Genomic DNA, 19,758 nt, shown 5'->3' with positions numbered 1-19,758 from the left:
CGAGGAGAGGAGACGAGGAGAGGAGACGAGGGGAGGAGACGAGGAGAGGAGACGAGGGGAGGAGACGAGGGGAGGAGACGAGGAGACGAGGGGAGGAGACGAGGGGAGGAGACGAGGGGAGGAAGCTAGGAGAGGAGACGAGGGGAGGAGACGAGGAGAGGAGACGAGGGGAGGAGACGAGGGGAGGAGACGAGGAGAGGAAGCTAGGAGAGGAGACGAGGAGAGGAGACGAGGGGAGGAGACGAGGAGAGGAAGCTAGGAGAGGAGACGAGGGGAGGAGACGAGGAGAGGAAGCTAGGAGAGGAGACGAGGAGAGGAAGCTAGGAGAGGAGACGAGGGGAGGAGACGAGGAGAGGAGACGAGGAGAGGAAGCTAGGAGAGGAGACGAGGGGAGGAGACAAGGAGAGGAAGCTAGGAGAGGAGACGAGGAGAGGAAGCTAGGAGAGGAGACGAGGGGAGGAGACGAGGGGAGGAAGCTAGGAGAGGAGACGAGGAGAGGAAGCTAGGAGAGGAGACGAGGGGAGGAGACAAGGAGAGGAGACGAGGAGAGGAGACGAGGAGAGGAGACAAGGGGAGGAGACGAGGGGAGGAAGCTAGGAGAGGAGACGAGGGGAGGAGACAAGGGGAGGAGACGAGGAGAGGAAGCTAGGAGAGGAGACAAGGGGAGGAGACAAGGAGAGGAAGCTAGGAGAGGAGACGAGGAGAGGAGACGAGGGGAGGAGACGAGGAGAGGAAGCTAGGAGAGGAGACGAGGGGAGGACACAAGGAGAGGAGACGAGGGGAGGAGACGAGGGGAGGAAGCTAGGAGAGGAGACGAGGAGAGGAGAGGAAGCTAGGAGAGGAGACGAGGGGAGGAGACGAGGGGAGGAGACGAGGGGAGGAGACGAGGGGAGGAAGCTAGGAGAGGAGACGAGGGGAGGAGACGAGGAGAGGAAGCTAGGAGAGGAGACGAGGGGAGGAGACGAGGGGAGGAGACGAGGGGAGGAGACGAGGGGAGGAAGCTAGGAGAGGAGACGAGGAGAGGAAGCTAGGAGAGGAGACGAGGGGAGGAGACGAGGAGAGGAGACGAGGGGAGGAGACGAGGGGAGGAGACGAGGAGAGGAGACGAGGGGAGGAGACGAGGAGAGGAAGCTAGGAGAGGAGACGAGGAGAGGAGACGAGGGGAGGAAGCTAGGAGAGGAGACGAGGAGAGGAGACGAGGAGAGGAAGCTAGGAGAGGAGACGAGGAGAGGAGACGAGGGGAGGAGACGAGGGGAGGAGACGAGGGGAGGAAGCTAGGGGAGGAGACGAGGGGAGGAGACGAGGAGAGGAAGCTAGGAGAGGAGACGAGGAGAGGAAGCTAGGAGAGGAGACGAGGAGAGGAGACGAGGAGAGGAGACGAGGGGAGGAAGCTAGGGGAGGAGACGAGGAGAGGAAGCTAGGAGAGGAGACGAGGAGAGGAAGCTAGGAGAGGAGACGAGGGGAGGAGACGAGGGGAGGAAGCTAGGAGAGGAGACGAGGAGAGGAAGCTAGGAGAGGAGACGAGGGGAGGAGACGAGGGGAGGAAGCTAGGAGAGGAGACGAGGAGAGGAAGCTAGGAGAGGAGACGAGGAGAGGAGACGAGGAGAGGAGACGAGGGGAGGAGACGAGGGGAGGAGACGAGGAGAGGAGACGAGGGGAGGAGACGAGGAGAGGAGACGAGGGGAGGAGACGAGGGGAGGAGACGAGGAGAGGAGACGAGGAGAGGAAGCTAGGAGAGGAGACGAGGGGAGGAGACGAGGGGAGGAGACGAGGGGAGGAGACAAGGAGAGGAGACAAGGAGACAAGAAAGGACAGAAGAAGAGAAGGAGACAATCATCCCGACTGTGACTCTAACATCATGACCTCTTTCCCTCCTCCCCCTCCCTCCCTCTTCCTCCTCCCTCCTCCTGCTCCTCCTCCTCTGCTCCTCCTCCTCCTCTCTCCCTCCTCCTCCTTCCTCCTCCTCTGCTCCTCCTCCTCCCCCCTGCTCCTCCTCTGCTCCTCCTCCTCCTCCCCCTCCTCCTCCTCTGCCGCCCCCCTGCTCCTCCTCCTCCTCCTCCTCCTCCTCCTCTGCTCTTCCTCCTCTCTCCCCCCCCCGCTCCTCCTCTGCTCCTCCTCCTCTCCCCCCCCCCGCTCCTCCTCTGCTCCTCCTCCTCTCCCCCCCCCCCGTTCCTCCTCTGCTCCTCCTCCTCCTCCTCCCCCTCCTCCTCTGCCCCCCCCCCCCCCCCCGCTCCTCCTCTGCTCCTCCTCCTCAGTATATTTGAAGCTGTGTACTCGCTGATAAAGAATAAGATCCACCGTCTCCCCGTCATTGACCCGGTCAGTGGGAACGCTCTCTACATCCTGACTCACAAGAGGATCCTCAAGTTCCTGCAGCTCTTTGTGAGTCGACTGTGTTTATTATTGATATTATTGTTGTTGTTGTTGTTATTAATGTTATTATTGTTGTTATTATTGTTATAATAATATTTCAAACATCAACAGGAAACAGCGAGTCATGAGACAGTGGGGGAAACATTGATCTGACAGCTTCAGTTGTAACATTGTAACAAAAGTGACCAGAGAGGAAGTGAAACAAGAAGATAAAAGAGAAGCTCAGAGAATCAAGATGATCAGATTTTTATTGATCGAAAAAGTCGTAAATGAAGAAAAGTTCATAAAATAAATTTGTCTAATTCCAGTTATCACATAAAGTACAGTAACACTGATACTTCTACTGTAAACAACATGTGCCGCAGTGCCCCCTGGTGGACAGGTGAACAACTGTGTGTGTGTGTGTGTGTGTGTGTGTGCGCGCGCCTGTGTGTGTGTGTGTGTGTCAGGTGTGTGAGATGCCCATGCCGGCCTTCATGAAGCAGACTCTGGAGGAGCTGGCTGTGGGGACGTACGCCAACATCGCCTACATCCACCCCGACACGCCGCTCATCACCGCGCTGTCCGTCTTCACGCACCGCCGCGTGTCCGCCCTGCCCGTCGTCGACCACAACGGTAACCGACGGCAACAACACGATTGATATCTGTAGACAGTGGGCTCAGTGTGACGCGTTGTCTCCCCGTGTGTGTCTGCAGGTAAAGTGGTGGACATCTACTCCAAGTTCGACGTCATTGTGAGTGAATCAGGTGTCAGGATGTTCAGATCAGAGTTCTGTTGAGTGTGTGGAGACCTGAGTGTGATCCGTCTCTACAGAACCTGGCGGCAGAGAAGACCTACAACAACCTGGACGTGACGGTGACGCAGGCGCTCAGACACAGGTCGCAGTACTTCGAAGGCGTCATGAAGTGCAACAAACTGGAAACACTGGAGACCATCGTGGACCGCATCGTCAAGGCCGAGGTACCGACCCGTTATCAGTACCATGTCAGAGGTCTGAGAGGATCACGTGACCTGCTGCGTCATTATAAGTATTCATGTTGACATTCAGGATTTAATTCAGTGGTTTCAGAGGTTTCTGGTTAAAACCTGCTGATGAAGAAATGAATGATTATTAAAAATGCTGCAGTGAGAAAACGAAGCCGTGAGAATCCTTCTACTCTATTACAGTAGAGAGCTGAGTTTACCGGGTGCACCTGAATGCATCATGAGTCCCTGTGCTGACAGACAGACAGACAGCAGAGGACAGAAGCTGTCATCTGTAAAGGCACCTGAACGCAGCACAGACTCACATTATTAGATCTTATTGAAACAAGCGATTAATATTCAGTGTGTGTGTGTGTGTGCGTGCGTGTGTGTGTGTGCGTGTGTGTGCAGGTTCACAGGCTGGTGGTTGTTGATGAGGAGTCTCGTATCGTCGGCATCGTCTCTCTCTCTGACATCCTGCAGGCGCTGGTTCTGACCCCCGCAGGTACACACAGTACACACAGTACACACAGTACCAGTACTGCTGTGAAGTACAAACTAGCTGCTGCAGTACTCTGTGTTTCAGTAACCGTCTCTCTCTCTCTGTCTGTCTGTCTGCAGGTCTTGGGAGGAAGGAGTCTCTCCCGTCTCATCTGACAGCTTTGGACTCAACAGAACCAGAAACGGGATGTAAACCTGAACCAGATCAGGAGAAAGACCAGGACCCGGGACTGGAGCCCAGTGCAGAGACAGAGACTGAGAGTAAAACTGAACTGGACCAGGACCCGGACCAGGACGGAGGACTGGAGCCGGGTACAGAAACAGAGACGGGCTGCGGGGACACTGATACTGCTGAGACCTGCCAGCAGGGGGAGACAGAGGGGGAGACAGAGGGGGAGACAGAGGGGGAGGGAGACAGTGAGGTGAGACAGACAGAGAGTGAAGACACAGCAGAGACACAGACAGAGAGTGAGACAGGTGGAGACGCAGCAGAGACACAGACAGAGGGTGAGACAGGTGGAGACACAACAGAGAGACAGACAGAGGGTGAGACAGGTGGAGACGCAGCAGAGACACAGACAGAGGGTGAGACAGGTGGAGACGCAGCAGAGACACAGACAGAGGGTGAGACAGGTGGAGACACAGCAGAGACACAGACAGAGGGTGAGACAGAAGGAGGAGAGGAAGGAGGGGAGGAGACGGGTGAAGGAGAGAGGGAGGAGGAGAGGAAAGAGGATGAGGAGGCTGGTGAAGGAGGTGAGGAAGAGAAGGAGGAGGGAGGAGGAGAGGAGGAGGGAGGAGCAGAGGAGGAGGGAGTAGAGGAGGAGGGAGGAGCAGAGGAGGAGGGAGGAGCAGAGGAGGAGGGAGGAGGTGGTGAAGGAGGTGAACAAGGGGAGGAGGGGGAGGCGGCGTGACGTCCTCACCCGGGGTCTCTCTGGACTTTGTCGTGACTCGCCGCGCTCCAGCTGCTCACCACAGAAGAAGAAGAGGGACAGGAAGGGGCGGGGCCGAGACAGAGCGCTGACAGAAGGCTGATCTGTGATTGGCCAGGAGGCTCTGAAAGTCAGTTTATCATTGGTTGAAGGGCGAGGAGTCGCTACAGGGCTGTGATTGGACGGGTGGTGTGGAGGTGGGCGGGACATGTGGGTGATTGACATGTGCCGGAGCCAATCAGGGATCTGTGATGGTTTTTACTCAGAGGATCATTTATTGTTTCAAGTTTTATCACAGAGATGATCTCTGGAGGTTCTGATTGGTTGATTAGAAACACGCTGTGGCTCTGATCCATGACATGTAGATAAAAACAGCTTCAATAATCAAGACATACTGATCAAGACATACTGATCAAGACATACTGATCAATACATACTGATCACTACATACTGTACATACATAAAGCTTGAGAATAAATATAATCCTCAGATGAATTATCTATAGATTCTGGTAAACTCCTCCCAGTAGATGATTTTAGACGAACACAAACTGATTTAGTGTCAATTTCCCATAATGCAACTGGAGTACCTTGACAGTATATCACTGCAACCCTCAACTGGATAAACAATATTCATTAGACGATACGGCCGTCTATATATCAGGCTAACGTCACTGCTAGCTTCTCCAACAAGCTAACCTCCTGCTGCTGCTTCACATTAAAAGACTTCACAGAGTGGCTTTTATTGTGAAACAGCCACAGGAAGTGTAACGTAACATCTGAGGATTATGTTGATTTGAGGCTGGACTGACGACACACCTGTTGTTGTGACTCTGTTGTGCAGTTACCAGCTGTAACCAGCAGGTGTCACTAAATCAAGCAGGACTGACTCTGAAGGACCACAAAGAGATTTAAAGAGACAGTGACCTAATCACAGATCAATACACCTGATCAGAGCTGATCAGTGAACTTCTGTACAGACATTATTAGTTAATACAGATATAATCACTTTTTATCCTCATGACCCCTCTGTGATGTCATACAGGGGCGGGTCCATCACGTCGTTGTGGTGCCTTTCATTTTAGCCGCAGCTTCTGATTGGTCAGAGAGTTTTAAATAAGTCATTATTATAATCGTTTTAATTCCAGATATCACTGAAACACTGTTGACCTGCTGCACCAGAGATCATCATGTTATTAAACACTGTACGTTACGTATCGTTGATAGACGACAAAATCAAATGTTTCTTATTTTGGTGTAAAAATTTTAAATGATTCTGTACAAAGATAGATTTTATTGTTGAGCTAATGTATTTATAGTTTCTAGTTGTGTTCACAGATGGACTCGCATGAAATTTTGTAGTTCACAGTGAGACTGTAGGGGGCGCTCACACCGGACACTCTGGACCATCGCAGTCAAATTTAATAACAGGCTAATGTTAACGTTAGCTTCTCCAACAGGCTAATGTTAACGTTAGCTTCTCCGACAGGCTAATGTTAACGTTAGCTTCTCCGACAGGCTAATGTTAACGTTAGCTTCTCCAACAGGCTAATGTTAACGTAAGCTTCTCCGACAGGCTAATGTTAACGTTAGCTTCTCCAACAGGCTAATGTTAACGTTAGCTTCTCCAACAGGCTAATGTTAACGTTAGCTTCTCCGACAGGCTAATGTTAACGTTAGCTTCTCCGACAGGCTAATGTTAACGTTAGCTTCTCCAACAGGCTAATGTTAACGTTAGCTTCTCCAACAGGCTAATGTTAACGTTAGCTTCTCCGACAGGCTAATGTTAACGTTAGCTTCTCCGACAGGCTAATGTTAACGTTAGCTTCTCCGACAGGCTAATGTTAACGTTAGCTTCTCCGACAGGCTAATGTTAACGTTAGCTTCTCCGACAGGCTAATGTTAACGTTAGCTTCTCCGACAGGCTAATGTTAACGTTAGCTTCTCCGACAGGCTAATGTTAACGTTAGCTTCTCCGACAGGCTAATGTTAACGTTAGCTTCTCCGACAGGCTAATGTTAACGTTAGCTTCTCCGACAGGCTAATGTTAACGTTAGCTTCTCCAACAGGCTAATGTTAACGTTAGCTTGTTTCTGTCTGACGTTGTCGTCCAGCTGACTGTCGATGTCTCCAGACTGAGCTGTGTGGACTTCCTGTTTCTATCAGCTGATGAGGACGTTAACGAGTCGCTCTGCTGGTTTTATAAACGTTCTGTATGTTAATCTGCTGTTAAAAACAATAAAACAAACTGATTTCTTTCTTTTAAATTGGTCGTGTTTGAGTTTCAGTCGCTCTGCTTCAGCTGTAACTAAGTACATTTACTCAACTACTCTGCTTTAGTACAATTTTTGGGTACTTGAATATTTTCTGCTCTCAATACGTGAGCTCACCACAGTCCAGAGGAAACTGTTGTATAAGTTATTATATATGTTTGTTATGTGATGGTACTTCAGGTCAGTTTAATGTTCAGTAGGTGATAATTACAATGATTCCCTCAACATGTATCGAAAGTGACCCGACATGATTCAATAATATTCTGCTGAATAAACAGTTCTGTGATCTGCCTTCTCACAGCAGGTTACTGTTGAACTTCAGTAAGTTACTGTATTTTATTTCTCTGCAGTAAACAGCCGTCAGCAGGGTTTTCATTATTTTACAGTTTGTTTAATGAAATTTAAATTTACTGCTTTTTTAAATTAAATTTTTATTTTTAAGTTTACACTCTGAGGTTTGAAGCAGCTGTTCACCTGGTTTGGTTCTGATTCAGTTCAGAAGTCTCAATAAGCAAATGTTTCCGTGTGATCACTGATGAACTGGACCTGCTGCATTTTTACTGTTAGTTTTAGTCAAATGACACAAACATGTAGGAGTTCATCTCTTCAGACCGCCAGTATACGTGTACTGAAACGTTTCAGTATACGTATCAGTATACTGATACGTATACGTTTCGGTATACGCTTCAGTATACGTATCAGTATACGTTTCAGTATACGTATCAGTATACTGATACGTATACGGAGGCTCAGACACGATGTGTGTTGAAGCGTCAGGACTCAGGACGGTGACGACTGTCTGCTGTCACTGAAGTCGACGGATGTAGAAACACTTCCTGTCTGAACAAACATCTTGACATGGTGGATATAATCTGAGATGATGACCTCATGATGACCTCATGATGACCTCATCCAGAGAGCGACGTCTAATCACACTGAACCTCACAGACCAGCAGACTTCAGTCCAGTTCTCCTCCTTTCTGTTAAATCCAAATGTCTTCCAGACTTCAGACTGTTGTTGATCCCTCACAAACGTGGATCCAGTAGGGCGAACACAACAGTCCGGTTCTGAACCTTAAACGAGATTTGGAGTCATCGACTGACTCATAAAACGTTTATATTGATGTTCTCACACCTCTCATGTTAAACACACGGCACTCCTACAGTTTAATGAAGTCCTCTCTGGGCCTCCAGACGCCAGGACGCTCCAGTTCTGGTGCTGTGAGCGGAGCAGTCTGATGAAAACCCAGCTGCTGAGGTGAAATCACCTGTTTCATGTTTCCTGTTGTTCACTCATCAGATTACTGTTTAAATCAGATGTTTGTCTCCATGGTAACGCTGCCACAGTCTGTGATTGGCCTGTTGAAACAGTCCTTTCACCGTCTGCGTCTCTATAGAACCTGACATGTGCAGTATCATCGACCCGCAAAGCTCGGGCCAAGCACATTCTATTGAGTCCACACACACACACAGACACACACACAGACACACACACACACACACACACACACACACACACACACACACACACACACACAGCAGAATCAGCAGACACATCAGGATGAAGGGAAAGCGCCGAGGCAGCAGAACCTGTTAAAGCCCGGTCTTTTGTCCGGCCGGCGGCCCCTGGGCCCTCGCTCGCCCCTCGCTCGCCCCCCTGCAGTATATATTGGGGTGTCCAACTTTTTCTCTGTTACACTGTGTGTGTGGTTGTGGGCCAGGTTGGACTTCATCCAGTGGGCAAAATGTCGCAGTACTCTGGAAAGGTGAGTGACAGCAGCTGTAATGTGGAGACGGAGCTGAGAGTCCAACCAGGAAACATTTATTTAAAGGAACTTTGTTTTTATTTTGTCTTTTACCATCTAATTCTTCCATGATATCAGACCAGGCTCCTGCATTTAAATAGCTTGATTTTTGAATGGAGTTTGGTGTGATGTTCCTGCTGTGCTGACTGACAGCAGCTGTAGCTCTGAAGGGAATATAATGACATTTATTTATATTTATTTATGCAAACGAGACATTATTTAGCACTGCTGCTGTTCTTTGTATCTCTACTCACATCAGATGACTCTGTCAACATGTCTCTTCACCAGTTTGTCGATCAGCAGTCAAACAGCTTATTTAAAGAAACTGTTTTTTTCAGACTTTAGCTTCTTTTTTCTAAACTAAGTTCCTGATGAATCTGAGTTCTGACGTTAATGTCAAAACTCATAATTCAAACATCTTCTTCCATGATATCAGACGTGTCTCGTGCATTTAAATAGCTTGATTTTTGAATGGAGTTTGGTGTGATGTTCCTGCTGCGCTGACTGTGGCAGCAGCTGTAGTTTTAATTCTGAGGATGACGTCATTTTATTTTGACACAACAAGTGAAACAATCATATTTTCTGTTACAAGTTTTCTGATATTTCCAGATTAAATCTGCAGTAATTAGTTTAACTGTCCGGGACAGAACTGTGAACTGAGACAAACAGTTAATGTGAAACGCTCACCTTCAGGTTTCTGTCAGAACTTCAGTCCAGCAGCTGAATTCTTCATCAGGTCAGAAGTTTTCTCAGTGAACATGTTGATTATTTCTCAGATCACCTTCTACGAGGGGAAATGCTTCACCGGCAGGAAGCTGGAGGTCAGAGGTGACTGTGATAACTTCCAGGACCGCGGCTTCATGAACAGGTGAGAAGAGTCCAGATGGTCCACAAACACACGGGCCACGTTTTCATCAGATCCTGGAACCTTCAGTACCGACAGTCATATGTGGCGTCCATGTTGGGTGTTTGGTGGTTAGGAGTCCAGAAGAACCTGGATCCACTTTACCAAAACTCCACCAGAGTCCATCAGAGTCAGAACGAATCTGTTTAAAGAGTTTGTGTTCGCTCAGAAACCTCAGTAAACTGAAGTGGGTCCCGGGACCAGACAGAACCGGACCCCCCAGGGCTCCTGGTTTTGTACTCAGTAGATCTCGAGGAGTCTCCACCTGTTTTAATTCATCAAAACCTGATCGCAGCAGGTTAAACCGTCTCCATGGCGACGATCATTAACTCTCCTGATGAATCCGCACTTCCTGTTGTTTTTCACATTAAAAGTCTTCCTTTAAAGGAACGTTTGCAGGTGAACATGGAGGAAGTGTTGAGCTCCATGAATGTTCTTGTGTGTGTTTTCAGGGTGAACTCGATCCGTGTGGAGAGCGGCGCCTGGATCTGCTACGATCACCCCGACTTCAAGGGCCAGCAGTACATCCTGGAGCACGGAGAATACCCAGAATTCCAGAGGTGGAACTCCCACAACGACCACATGGGATCCTGCAAGCCCATCCGCATGGTACGTCCTCTGATCGGGTCCGTCTTCTTTAGTATTCAACCTCGACCGGCTCACAGAGGACGGTCGTGTTCCCCAGAGGATGAACCCTGGAGATAATGACCTCTCCTGTAGCGCCACCCTCAGGCCAAATGTGACCTTGTACACTGCAGAAGATCAGTGAAACTACTGTGATTTAATTCACACTTTTACATTTAAGCTTTTATTCCAAGTAGATTTCACTTCGTTACGTCTCCAAAACTGATAAATAGATTAAAAATAAACAAATAAAAGCAGAAAGCAAGAAGAAGGAAGAAGGAAGAGGAGAAGGTTCTGGTTCTGGTTCTGGTTCTGTCAGCTTCATGTTTATGTTGTTTTGTAGTTGATGTGTTGAGACGAACAGCTGTCAGAAATCCTCTAAAGAATCAAGGAGTGAAATGTTTAACCTCTGATGTGTTTGGTGACGTGTGGAGGACGCACGGATCTATAAAGATAAACCGACATCTCTTACAAACACCTTCACTGTCCCCTGCAGCACGGCGAACACTACCGCATCGAGCTGTTCGAGGCCTGTAACTTCTCCGGTCAGTGTGTGGAGATCTGCGACGACTGTCCCTTCCTGCAGAGCCGCGGCTTCTCCAAGAACTGCATCAACTCCGTCAAGGTCTACGGAGACGGAGCGTGAGTGACACACAGACACAACATGTAATGTTAGTACGGGACGTCGCAGGTCCGCGCTGGGAGACAAGTTGATTTCTGTGACGGCGTCCGACTCGTCTTATAATCCCACAGCGTCGTTATGTGACGAGCTGGGAAAGAGACTCAGGAATCAACTTGCCTTCCAGCAGCAGCTTGAACCTGATCACCTTCAGGTGTCAGGCATTTAAATGTGACAGAGTGGATTGTGGGAAATCTGACGGACGCTGTTATTAATGGCGTGATGTTTCTTCCAGCTGGGTGATGTACGAGGAGCCCAACTTCCGTGGTCGCATGTACATCGTGGAGCGTGGAGACTACTGCAGCCATAACGAGTGGCAGGCCCAGAACCCCAACATCCAGTCCATCCGCAGGGTCGTCAACTACTTCTAAACCCTGACCCGCTCCAGTGACTTGTACCAGCGCTGTAATCATGTACAATAAATAAACCCAGACTGACAGAAGACAACAGGTTTTTTATCAAACACTCTGTGTGTGTTGTTTTGTGTGACCACATGAACACATCACCAACAACACAATCATAACCAATAATAATGTGCTCTTAATGACGTTAATGATTCAAACGACCTGAAAGAAACATGTTCTCCTAAAGAACCGGACCTGAGCAGAACTTCAGAGGAGGCAGGTTTATTAGTACAACATGAGGCAGCTCAACGTGCTTCACAGGCCTCAGACACATAAAACAAGCAAGTTTAGAAGAGCCGAGACTGAAGAATAAAGTGACAGCTCAGCTCAGAGCTCTTCAGGGTCCATTTAAAGAGTTTGTTCCAGATGTTTGGTTCATAATAACTGAACGCTGCTGCTCCAGGTTTAGTTCTGACTCTAGAGCAGACCTGGACCTGACGACCTCAGAGGTCCGGATGGTTCAGGTCTTTATAAACCAACAGCAGGATGTTGAAATCTGTTTTCTGACTGACAGGAAGTCAGTGTAAAGATCTGAGAACTGGAGTGATGTGATGATCCACTGTTCTGGTGCTTGTTCGGGCTCTGGACCAGCTGCAGCGTTCTGATGGGTTTATTAGAGTTCTGTAAAGACACAGTCACAGAAGTCGAGTCTGCTGAAGACAAAGACAAAAAACTATGAACATGTAGCGTTGATTAAATTATATATGTGTTTATATATTTCTACAGGAGGCACAACTCTGAGAGGGAAAGCCGACATTTTGAGAAAACATAATTATTTGATACATTTTGACTCAAACATTTTTAAATCAAGCTTAGTTTTCATCTTTTTAGTTGTTTAACTGGCAGAAATGGGCTTTTATTATTATTATTATCATTTATTATGATTATTATTATGATTATTATCATTATTATTATTTATTACTATTATTATCATTATTCTTGTTATTATTTATCTCTGCCTCCAACCTTAGTTCATTCAGAAACACACAAAGTGAAGATTATAACTGACACTGAGCTGCTGTGAACATACGAGTGTTTCCAGATGAAGCAGATGTTACGGAGGTGTCATTAAAGTGTCGCGTGCTGCTGTAAAAGACAGACTCCTGATATTACGGGCTGAAGTTGGTTCAAGCCTTATTTCTGTTAGAGATGAAGATATTTAAATATATATATATATATACATATATATATATATATATATATGTATATATGTATATACATATATATATATGTATATATATATATATATATATTTAAATATCTTCATATTTATATTATATATTTATATTACATATATGTATATACATATATATATATATATATATATGTATATATATGTATATATATGTATATATATATATATATGTATATATATATATGTATGTGTGTGTATAAAGTTGTCTGGTTGACTCTCTCTGACCCTCAGCCGAGCAAAGCTACAGAAAACTTCACATACATGATCAGTTATAAGAGGAGCAGGAATCATCAGTTAGGATAAAGAAACGTGTTTGAAGTTTATTCAAGAACACGAAGAAGTTTTGGACTCTTCAGCGTCTCACTGTTGACGTCCTGACTGGGTCCAACACCAGCTTCACTCACAGACGTCTGAAGAACTTATTCTGGTTCAAAATAAGTTTTTATGACGTTAAATTTTACTTCATGCAGCAAAAACTACAGGATGGATTCAAACCGTGAACCTCGACCTCAGGAGGCGTGAACTTTACCAGGAGAGCTACTGACCACCAGGCTGTCTGATGAGTAGCTCACCTGATGAAGCGTTCGCCTCATACATGATCCTGAGGTTGAGGGTTTGAATCCTCACCTGGTATCTTCTTCTACATGAACCTGTCAGACTCGTGTAGAGGAGCAGAGCAGCTGAGGGGTGATGACGCAGCAGAACAGCTGAGGGGTGATGACAGCAGAACAGCTGAGGTGTGATGACGCAGCAGAACAGCTGAGGTGTGATGACGCAGCAGAACAGCTGAGGTGTGATGACAGCAGAACAGCTGAGGTGTGATGACGCAGCAGAGCAGCTGAGGTGTGATGACGCAGCAGAACAGCTGAGGGGTGATGACAGCAGAACAGCTGAGGTGTGATGACGCAGCAGAACAGCTGAGGGGTGATGACGCAGCAGAACAGCTGAGGGGTGATGACGCAGCAGAACAGCTGAGGGGTGATGACGCAGCAGAACAGCTGAGGTGTGATGACGCAGCAGAACAGCTGAGGTGTGATGACGCAGCAGAACAGCTGAGGTGTGATGACAGCAGAACAGCTGAGGTGTGATGACGCAGCAGAGCAGCTGAGGTGTGATGACGCAGCAGAACAGCTGAGGGGTGATGACAGCAGAACAGCTGAGGTGTGATGACAGCAGAGCAGCTGAGGGGTGATGACAGCAGAGCAGCTGAGGGGTGATGACAGCAGAACAGCTGAGGGGTGATGACAGCAGAACAGCTGAGGTGTGATGACAGCAGAACAGCTGAGGGGCGATGACAGCAGAACAGCTGAGGGGTGATGACAGCAGAGCAGCTGAGGTGTGATGACAGCAGAACAGCTGAGGGGTGATGACGCAGCAGAGCAGCTGAGGGGTGATGACGCAGCAGAACAGCTGAGGTGTGATGACAGCAGAACAGCTGAGGTGTGATGACAGCAGAACAGCTGAGGGGTGATGACAGCAGAGCAGCTGAGGTGTGATGACAGCAGAACAGCTGAGGGGTGATGACAGCAGAGCAGCTGAGGGGTGATGACGCAGCAGAGCAGCTGAGGTGTGATGACGCAGCAGAACAGCTGAGGGGTGATGACGCAGCAGAACAGCTGAGGGGTGATGACGCAGGTTGTGATTCAGATTACAGCTGCTGATAACACGTGTGTGTTCACATGTGACGTCATATCAATATATAATATTTAATAATTCACTAATCAAAGTGATACATGAAACGCAACACTCAGGCTGTGACGTCACATATGGGCTTCACTGCGGTCTCGTGTGGTTTGTCCGCGGCTGCTCGCCGTACACACGGTCCCGAGACAACAGACGTGTTTGCGCATGCGCCCGAACATCAACAGCAGCCCAGCAGGAAGTGGAGCAGCAGACAGGCAGTCACAGGTCCACGGTACCTACAGGTCCACGGTACCTACAGGTCCACGGTACCTACAGGTCCACGGCAGGCCGACCCGGTACATGTTCTGGATGTGGATGTCTCTGACGGGTCTGCGGTGATCCGTGTCCTGCTGCCGGGGAGCTAACACAGCTAGCCCCGCTGCTAACAGCCTCAGCCCGGCGTGAGACGGACCGTGAGACGGACCGTGAGACGGGCTCGGTGAGCAGAACTGTGAGCGTGTAGAGACGCTCAGCTGACCCGGTTGTCTGAAGGTGTCTCAGTTCTGTTCACACTCAGAAGACACGAACACCTCCGACACGAACCGGAGCAGGAAAAATCTGAACGCCATCTTTATTTTCTGTTTTCCAGCCGCCATTAAGAGAGAGAGGCTGCTGAGCGTGAGCGGGTCGAACCAGGACCAGAGCGGGTCAGAGGTCAGAGGTCAGAGGTCACAGCTGCTGCTGCCTCCACACTGAGGAGTCATGTTTGAGAACTTCAGAGAGAGACTTCACATGGTCCAGCAGGACTTCACCACGGGCTTCAAGACTCTGGGAGACAAATCCAGAGACCCGAGGACCCGGCGGCAGCCCAGGTATGAAGACAGCCTCCCTCACTTCACCGCTGGGCTGGAGGTCCTCAGCAGGTACGAGGAGAGCTGGTTTCCGCTCCACAAGAGGACCAGAGAGTGTGCGGAGGCTGCCGAGGCCGCGGACGGAGACGTGGTCATGCTGTCGGCCCACTGGGAGAGAAGACGAGCGGCTCTGACCCAGCTCCAGGAGCAGCTGCACGGCCTGCCGGCCTTCATCGCCGAGCTCGACGCCATCACCGCCAACATAGCGCACCTGGAGGGCGACTTCGAGGAGATGGAGAGCCGGCTGGTGTACCTGGAGACGCTGTGCTGTCAGTGTGAGCAGCAGACGCTCAAACAGCATCACGTCAGCGAGCTGGACGTCTACAGGAAGAAGAAGAGGAGGGAGGTGGAGCTGCTGGAGGTGGAGCTGAACGCTCAGCACGCTCTGAAGGTGGCGGAGCTGGAGCAGGCGGCGCAGCAGAAACTGAGAGAGCGGCAGAAAGTGTACGAAGAAGCTTTCAACCAGGACGTGAAGCAGTACCTGACCACCGGACAGCTGCAGCACCGGCAGCGAGGCGCCGCCGACGTGACGGTCCTGGATCAGGTGACCGTCACCAACACGTCCGACCAGGAGGCGCTGGACGACTTCCTCAACTCCCTCGGTGATGACATCAGCACCGGGTCATCCCTGACCTCGGGTCCAGACCTCGAGTCCTTCTCCTCCGGATCTGTGATGACCCAGACTCCTCCCACCAGCAGCCAGCTGTCCAACCAGGACGCAGCGTGGGAGCAAGAGGAGGAGGCGGCCAGCGAGGAGAGCGACAAGCCTCTGGTGCAGTCAGACGAGGAGGACGTTCAGCCCGATCTGTCATTGGTCGGCTCTGATGACAGCGACCCAGCAGGAGACGAGCCCTCTGGGTAACCTAGCAACCAGGCCCTGAAACTCCTTGAATCATGGGTAAAAACTGTCCACCGGGTCGTTTCACACCAGCTCACCTCTGCAGTGAAAGATGAACCATTAGTGAGGCTTAAAGGTGCAGTATGTAAGATTCAGCCATCAGCAGATGACCAGAGGAACGGCTAACTGCTGCTAACTGTAGCTACCATTAGCCCTGTTAGCTCTGTTAGCCATGCAGCCAGTAAACAGGGGAGTGTTGGTGTTTACACGGCTAGCAGGAGAGCTCTGGACCAGACCAGGCCAGGCTAGCTGGTTAGCATGCTAACTTCAGTAGAATCTGACGTACTGCACCTTTAAAACACACGATGACGTTTAACCCAAACAGTCAGAACCGAAAAGTGTCTCAGGTTAAATTTAACAGAACAACATGATGTGTTTTAGTGAGAATCTCCAACATGAGCTGTGAACGGTTCTGGAGTCTGTGTGAGTTGGTATGAAATGACCCTGCTTCCCCTCAGAACCGCCCCGGTGCTGCCCGGGCTTCAACTGGACATCTCTGCTTCCTCTGGACTCAGGAACTGATTTCGCTCATTTGATTTGAGAACCTGCCTTAAAGACCTGAACCGGACCGATCCAAACTGTCATGAGGGGAGAAAAATTCTGACCCTGATAAATCAGCTGATAAACACACAGTTCTCTGCAGTGATGCTTTGAATGTGATCACATTCCTGTTCCCTCATGGAGCTTATTGATCAGAGCTCATTGATCACAGCTCATTGATCAGAGCTTATTGATCACAGCTCATTGATCAGAGCTTCGTCTGTAGTGATGCAGAGACAGATGATGTTTGTCAGTTTGTCTTCAGACGGTGACGTCATTATAAAGACGACACAGCCGACGGCGTCGTTAGTGACGTCGTCTCTAACTGACACATTGTAGAGCTGCTCCTGTATATGAGCAGCTCGCAGAACTGAACCAGAACCAGAACTGCAGTTGTCAATATGAGCAGATTTATTGTGATGTTCATCTTGTTTACGAGCTGTTCTGAGCCCAGTTGGCTCCATGTTGGTGTTGGTTCTGGTGCTGATGAGTCGATGTAGTTCACTGAGCGCTTTGACACAAAACTACATGAGGTTTAATACAACAAACTGACAAACATCATGTGACTCATGACCCAGTTCAACTGGATCAGTACATCATTTCTCTCCTCGTTGACTGATGATCACATTTTTTCCTGAAATCAGTTCATGATATTTAGTCGACAGTCTGACAGTGTTGTGTGTGTCCTCCTCCTGTGGCGGCTCTGATCGGTCTGTTCAGTTTCTCTGTTGTGTATCAAACACATGAAACGGGTCGAGGTCCACTGAGCTGAGTCAGTGTAAATGTCGACGGCGCCCTCTGTTGGAATCAAGTAAAATAGCAACACAGACTCGGAGTCGTTCACCTGGAGACTCATCAACACTTTGCTGCCTTATGTTGATTATTTTGGTACGATTAATTTTCCTCTGAGTGTCAAATATATATTTCTGTTTCTAACACATCAGTAAAACTAAATTACGTGACTAATGTGACTGCTGAAGAACAGAACCAGGAGAAGATGATGTCAGTGAGTGAAACACAGACGTGTATCTGGTGTGAATGAAACAACTGTGAGGTGTTGAGTCATCATTGATCCCTAAAACTGATCAGTGTGATCGCTGCTCTCGTTCTCTGGTTCAACGATGAGGCTGAGTGTATTCTACATTTATATTATTATTATTATTATTATCATCTTATTATTAACACGTGGAGTCAGAGCTGCTGCAGTTTGCTCCACAGCAGCTCTGACTTTGTGTTGAGGCTCTTTAAAGCTGCAATATGTAAGAATTTAAATTTAAAACACTCAAACATGATCAACAGAATGTGAAGAGATATCTGCTGGAGTTAGCATGCTAACCAGCCTGAAAACCTCTTCCTCCCAACAGAACACAGTTAGCAGCAGGTAGCTCGTGTGGTGATCTGCTGCCCCCTGGCTGTTGGGAGGTGAACAGGTGTCCAGTTCTTACACACTGCACCTTTAAGTCTGCAGCTGCTCTAACAACGAGCTGTCTAACGTCTCTAACTGCTCAATAAACAACATCCTAACATCTTCTGTCTGACGGCTCTGATTCATCACCAAACAGCTGCTGTGACGGTCGAACTGCTCGTCACATTAACTGGTGACAGACGTGTTGTGGGCGGGGCCACTGCGTCTGAGAGCTGTTTAACTACAAACACTGAAGAAGAAGAAGAAGAAGAAGAAGAAGTCGACCTGGGTTAAACTAATAATAACTAGCATGAACTGGTACAAATATAAACTAGGATGTACTGGTATGACTGTCATAAAGTCCTGGTTTGATCTGATTTGTACTGGGAGACTCTAGTATGACCTGGTGTGTGCAGGTGTGTACAGGTGTGTGCAGGTGTGTACAGGTGTGTACTGGTGTGTGCAGGTGTGTACTGGTGTGTACAGGTGTGTACTGGTGTGTACTGGTGTGTACAGGTGTGTACAGGTGTGTACAGGTGTGTACTGGTGTGTACAGGTGTGTACAGGTGTGTACTGGTGTGTGCAGGTGTGTACAGGTGTCAGTGTGCAGGTCCGAGGCGCCTCCCTGTTATATAATCCACCTGCAGGCTGGTTAATGGGCTGTTTGTTCTTCTCATGTCAAACACACAGGTGTGATTGTGTGAACAGAAAAGGTCGACGCAGCACGTCGTCCTCCACTGTTTACACACCATCAAAGTCAGTGTGTGTGTGTGTGTGTGTGTGTGTGTGTGTGTGTGTGTGTGTGTGTGTGCGCCTTCATCAGTCCAGCTTCCTGTCTGACCAGGTAACACAGCAGAACCGTGACTGTACTTTCTTCTACTCGTGTCTCCGTCCACCAGTCAGAACTTCTTCTGTTTGCAGGTGTCATCAGATCTGGACCGGTTCTGGTGGATTTTAACGAGCAGGTTTGTTTTGTCTGAGCCTCCACGGCAGGTTTTAAACGCACCGCACGTCCACGTGGAGCAGCAGCAGGCGAACGTGGGTTTAAAACACCTGCAGCAGGTGTGTCGCTGCTGACGCCAACAGGATGTCCTGCTGCTGCTGCTGTGGTGTGAGTCCCAGAGGAGAGCTGCTGGAGGGTAAACACACAACACACTGTCTGAACACACAACACACTGTCTGAACACACAACACACTGTCTGAATACACAACACACACTCTGAACACACAACACACAGTCTGAATACAACGACCCTGCTGACGGCTCTGTTCATTTACAGTTCAGATAAGCTGTGCTCATCATTCTTCTTCAGAAACAGTAAACTGCAGTACAAGTTTCAGAATATGTTGAATTATTAATAGTAATAAATAATAGTTTTGTTGTTTGCTCATTAATTCTCAGGTTAAATCAGGTGTGATCATCAGGAAACAACAGATTCACACTGAACTGAGAAAACTAGAAGTTGTTTGAGTAGTTTGATTACTTCTAAACTAGTGAAATAAACAATATTAATATATATAATATAATATTATGTGTATATAAAATCAGTGTTGGGCAAGTTTCTTTCAAAATGTAATATATTACATATTACTAGTTACCTTCATTTTAAAATAATATATTACATGTAACTTCGGTCGGTAACGAGCATTATGTGACACAACTGTAGTAATTTATTACTGAAATATTAGTAATGTGTAAAATTACTCTGTTACTGCTGAAAGACAGAT

The 19,758-nt window shown here is 48.4% G+C and overlaps 3 protein-coding genes across 4 annotated transcripts in view; all 3 read left to right on the top strand.

The window, feature by feature from the left end:
• LOC141014374 (5'-AMP-activated protein kinase subunit gamma-1-like) overlaps positions 1-8,304 on the top strand; it is a 29,772-nt gene extending 21,468 nt beyond the window's left edge. Inside the window, exons 10-16 of the mRNA XM_073488113.1 lie at positions 2,256-2,382; positions 2,823-2,988; positions 3,070-3,107; positions 3,188-3,334; positions 3,749-3,842; positions 3,959-4,260; positions 8,209-8,304. Coding sequence (XP_073344214.1) covers positions 2,256-2,382; positions 2,823-2,988; positions 3,070-3,107; positions 3,188-3,334; positions 3,749-3,842; positions 3,959-4,260; positions 8,209-8,304 — 970 coding nt within the window. The remainder of the gene's footprint in view (positions 1-2,255; positions 2,383-2,822; positions 2,989-3,069; positions 3,108-3,187; positions 3,335-3,748; positions 3,843-3,958; positions 4,261-8,208) is intronic.
• Positions 8,305-8,787: 483 nt separating this feature from the next.
• Positions 8,788-11,425, top strand: crygn2 (crystallin, gamma N2). The gene is made up of 5 exons (XM_073488787.1): positions 8,788-8,808; positions 9,624-9,715; positions 10,204-10,360; positions 10,872-11,017; positions 11,290-11,425. The coding sequence occupies exons 1-5, from the start codon at positions 8,788-8,790 to the stop codon at positions 11,423-11,425; spliced, it is 552 nt and encodes a 183-aa protein (XP_073344888.1).
• A 3,071-nt stretch (positions 11,426-14,496) lies between these two features.
• dtnbp1a (dystrobrevin binding protein 1a) lies at positions 14,497-18,153 on the top strand. 2 transcript variants are annotated; one of them, XM_073488649.1, is made up of 2 exons: positions 14,497-14,828; positions 14,926-18,153. In XM_073488649.1, the coding sequence occupies exon 2, from the start codon at positions 15,039-15,041 to the stop codon at positions 16,047-16,049; it is 1,011 nt and encodes a 336-aa protein (XP_073344750.1). In that variant the 5' UTR covers positions 14,497-14,828; positions 14,926-15,038; the 3' UTR covers positions 16,050-18,153. The 2 variants fall into 2 exon arrangements, with proteins under 2 accessions (XP_073344750.1, XP_073344749.1); XM_073488648.1 differs by having other exon boundaries at positions 14,517-14,775.
• The last annotated feature ends 1,605 nt before the right edge of the window (positions 18,154-19,758 follow it).

The sequence above is a fragment of the Pagrus major genome, chromosome 19 (genome assembly GCF_040436345.1).
Source record: "Pagrus major chromosome 19, Pma_NU_1.0".
In the NCBI taxonomy this organism is placed as follows: domain Eukaryota; kingdom Metazoa; phylum Chordata; class Actinopteri; order Spariformes; family Sparidae; genus Pagrus; species Pagrus major.
The sequence above is the reverse complement of the archived record's forward strand: the minus strand, read 5'-3'. Positions and strand labels throughout refer to the sequence as shown.